The sequence below is a fragment of the Lactuca sativa genome, chromosome 6, assembly GCF_002870075.4.
Source record: "Lactuca sativa cultivar Salinas chromosome 6, Lsat_Salinas_v11, whole genome shotgun sequence".
NCBI lineage: Eukaryota > Viridiplantae > Streptophyta > Magnoliopsida > Asterales > Asteraceae > Lactuca > Lactuca sativa.
In genome coordinates, this window is record NC_056628.2 from 56,160,874 (window position 1) to 56,165,005 (window position 4,132).

General features: G+C 32.9%; 1 protein-coding gene across 1 annotated transcript; it reads left to right on the forward strand.

Annotated features, from left to right (window-relative positions):
- Positions 1-1,017: 1,017 nt before the first annotated feature.
- LOC111905387 (patellin-3) lies at positions 1,018-3,628 on the forward strand. The gene is made up of 4 exons (XM_023901086.3): positions 1,018-2,148; positions 2,708-2,832; positions 2,924-3,074; positions 3,150-3,628. The coding sequence occupies exons 1-4, from the start codon at positions 1,180-1,182 to the stop codon at positions 3,402-3,404; spliced, it is 1,500 nt and encodes a 499-aa protein (XP_023756854.2). The 5' UTR covers positions 1,018-1,179; the 3' UTR covers positions 3,405-3,628.
- The last annotated feature ends 504 nt before the right edge of the window (positions 3,629-4,132 follow it).

Sequence of the window (4,132 nt, forward strand, 5' to 3'; positions counted from 1 at the left end):
TGCTTCATTCATATAATCAGAAAATCCAAAAAAATTAAACCCCATGTCGCCTGGGTTTTGATTTTTAAAAAGATGAGGCGTAGGAGATGGGCGTTGCAACGGTAAACGTAAATGAAAGTATGTGCATGAGTGATGAGGCCCATTAGAAAATATAAAAAAAATAACAAATAACACAAAGATGGATAATGATAGTAAAATATTCATACCTAATATAGTAAAGAAATAGATGTATAGTGTAGGTACCAAATCCTCGAATAAACATTATCAAAATGATTTTTTCATACTAGTAGCAAAAACAATACATCTCCATGTTTTCATCAAAATAATAAACCACCTCCAAGTCACCTAGGCGAAAATACCATCTAAAAAATATATATCTTCTCTAATAAATGAAGGTTTTTTTTGCCACTTGTTACACTCTCATTCATTTTGCCACATGTCATTTTGTGGTTATTTTGAATTAATTTTTATTCCAAATTATTAATTTTGTGGTTTTCCTATTTTATTAAACTCCATATGGTATTTAAATTTAATAATAAATACATATCAATTTCATTAATGGACTTTCCTTATAATTTCAAAATTTTAAAATAAAATATGATTAATTTGATTTGATTATTTTATCTAAATGATTTGTTTAAATTTAAAAAAGAAAAAAAAACACTTTAATTTTAATAATTCAATATTTTTTTTATTTTTCTTATAAATTCAAATTTCTCAAATGTTTATCGATATTTAATTGTTTTGAATAAACCCATCTAATACATGGGGCTGACACCTAGTAAAGTGATATAAAAAAATCCAAAAAATCTAAAATTCGTGACAAATGACTTGGTATAAAGAACAAAAAAAGAAAAGCAATATCTACAGAAAAAGTAAAATCAGAATTGGCTTCTTTTACCATTACCCTTAAGAACAGGATAAATCAAACTAGACAAAAAAGAAAGAAGAAAAAAAGAAAAAAAAGAAAAGAAAAGGACGTATGTTCCTCTCTTCACAACCCATAACATAATATAAAATAAATTCTCTGTTTTATCAGTTTTTATTATTTTCTCTTTCTCGTTTATTCTTTTTGCTTTATCAAAAAGTTAAAACCTTGCTTTGCTTTTTCACTTTTCCTGCTACTAGTATTGCTACAGAAAAACAGTCTTTGAATTTTAAACCCTCAGATTTCCAGAAATGGCCGACGAAAATCCCCCCACCGCCGCTCCAGAAGCGGCGGCACTAGTCCAGAACTCTCCACCACGCTCCTCCACTTCAGAAGAAACCCTAGAACCACCACCACCACCAGTCTCTGTAACTGAGAACGAAACCCCACTTTCACTACCTCTCATTTTAACATCCAAAGAAACATCTATTTCACCACCGTCGTCGCCGCCGTCCTCCACCGCAGCTACAACCAACACCACGTTGGGCGAGGTAATAGAACAACCCGAAAAAACTTCATCACATGACCACAAGAAAATCCCCCAATCCATGGTTTCTTTCAAAGAAGAGAGCAACCGAATCAGAGATCTATCAGGTTTGGAGAAGGTATCACTCGATGAGCTCAAACAGCTAGTTCAAGAAGCCATTGCCAACAAAGATTTCGCGTTTTCGTCTACATCAGAAGACCCCACTTCAGAAATCAAATCAAATCCGGACGAGATCTCAATTTGGGGGATACCTCTTCTTAAAGACGATCGAACCGATGTAATTTTGCTCAAGTTCTTGCGAGCTAGAGACTTTAAAGTGAAAGATTCTTTCACGATGCTCAAGAACACACTCCGTTGGAGAAAAGCATTTAGCATTGACGCTTTAGTTGATGAAAACCTAGGAGACGATCTCGAAAAGGTTGTGTTTATGCATGGATATGACACCGAAGGACACCCAGTTTGTTACAATGTCTACGGCGAGTTTCAGAACAAGGAACTGTATCAGAAAACCTTCTCCGATGAAGAAAAGAGAACAAGGTTTCTGAAATGGAGGATTCAGTTTCTTGAGAGAAGCATTAGAAAGCTGGATTTTAGTCCCGGCGGCGTAAATACTATTTTTCAGGTCAGTGATCTGAAGAACTCGCCGGGGCCGGGGAAGAGGGAGCTCCGGCTCGCCACCAAGCAAGCTTTACAGCTTCTACAGGACAATTACCCTGAATTTGTCGCAAAACAGGTGAACTTATATTAATTAAGACTTCCATTAATGTTTTTGAGATATTAATTGTTGTTTTTAATTCGTAATGTTAAAGTATGAAGTATGAACCCTAATCTGGCAATAATTTGGGCTTTAATTGAATCATAAAAATCAAACAATGAATTATGATGTGGTTGTTATTGCATCCTCTTAGATTAGAGACATGTCTTTTCTACTCAAACGATGACTTTGAAAATCGACTTCCCACTTAATGAATTGAAAATGACCTCTTTTAAACATGTTTTTTGTCATTTACAATAAAAGCTACATTGAACTAAATTGATAAATGAAGAAAAAAAAGTTATTTTAAGGAAGTAACCTTTAATCAAATAAGATATTACGATAAATAAATTGTATATACTATATGTATGCCAAATAGTCTAGATATTATTATTTATCACTTTACATAAATTGTTTATTACAACGTTAAAATATTAAACACGTTGAAATCTTTCAAAACATGATTATAATCAAATAAAAACATTTAGTTACTTCCAAAACTAAAAAAAAATTAATTTATTGAGATTTGTATTTGAAGGTGTTCATCAATGTTCCATGGTGGTATTTAGCTTTCTATACAATGATGAGTCCATTCATGACTCAAAGAACCAAGAGCAAATTTGTATTTGCTAGTCCTTCAAGAACTTCCGAAACCCTTTTCAAGTACGAATTTACGATTCTACCCTTTTCGTTTCTTTAACTATTTCATTATAATTATATAGAAAAATCTCATTTTTGTTTATTTTTCATTTAGATATGTGAGTCCAGAACACGTTCCAATTCAATACGGTGGACTAAGTGTAGATTACTGCGATTGCAATCCCGAATTCACCATTGATGATCCAGCTGCTGTTGTTACTGTTAAGCCATGCACCAAACAAACCGTTGAGATTATCGTAAACGAGGTAAAATTACGATTTTACCCTTTTGAAGAATACCATGTTTTTTGGTTATAATGAAACGGATTTTTTTTGTTGCAGAGATGTAATTTTGTTTGGGAGTTGCGGGTAGTTGGATGGGAAGTGAGCTATAGTGCTGAATATGTGCCTAAGAATGAAAATAATTACACCATAATTATACAAAAAGCAAGGAAGATAAGTGCAAATGATGAACCTGTTATAAGCCATAGTTTTAAAATCAATGAGCTTGGAAAGATTCTTCTCACCATTGATAACCCAACATCAAAGAAGAAAAATCTGCTTTATAGGTTCAAGGTTGATCCCCTTAATGAATGAAGAAGATGAAGATCTATAGTTATATGGTGGGTTTTGGTTATGTTATAGCTAGATTTGGAAAATTGGAATACTGGATCTTTTATTTTATTTATTTTTTTGTGTTTTTGTTGTGTTGTGTTGTTGACCTTTTTGGGTTCTTGGTGTATTATAACTTTACTTCCATATAAGGCTTCCTTTTGTGGGTCTTCTTGGTGGTTTGATATGAACTTGGTTTTTACTTTAAAGAGTGTTATGCATCTTGATGCTATTTTTGGAAAATTTGTTGCTTGTTTTGTTCTTTGTGCGTTTGGGAACCAACTTGTTGTAAGGATGTATGCAATGTTTAGTGGTGATTTTGAATTTGCAAGTTATACTTGTTTTATTCATACATGTAATGAGATTGTGATTGTTCATTTGCTGGTGTTGTTACTACCATATGGTTCATTTATTTCTTCATGTAGTGCTTATTTGTTAACCATAGAGTTCTTATTTGATATGGTGCAACCAACATGGTACAAAGACTCAATAGGCGTTTACTCATATTGGTAGTGCTTTTGTCATTGTAAGTTTAACAACGATAGAGTTAGTTCTGACAGGCTCTTGTAAGAGTACTCTATTAGTTTAACGATAGAGTTAGTTCTGACAGGCTCTTGTAAGAGTACTCTATTAGTTTAAAATAGAGTTAGTTCTTACAGGCTCTTGTAAGAGTACTCTATTAGCATGTATTTTATGTTGATAGGCCCATTCTT

Bases quoted from the DNA above. Each gene is read 5' to 3' on its own strand.
- LOC111905387 (XM_023901086.3), top strand. From the start codon at position 1,180: ATGGCCGACGAAAATCCCCCCACCGCCGCTCCAGAAGCGGCGGCACTA. The intron at 2,833-2,923 runs GTACGAATTTAC...TTTTTCATTTAG, and splicing joins ACTTCCGAAACCCTTTTCAA to ATATGTGAGTCCAGAACACG. The intron at 3,075-3,149 runs GTAAAATTACGA...TTTTTGTTGCAG, and splicing joins TTGAGATTATCGTAAACGAG to AGATGTAATTTTGTTTGGGA.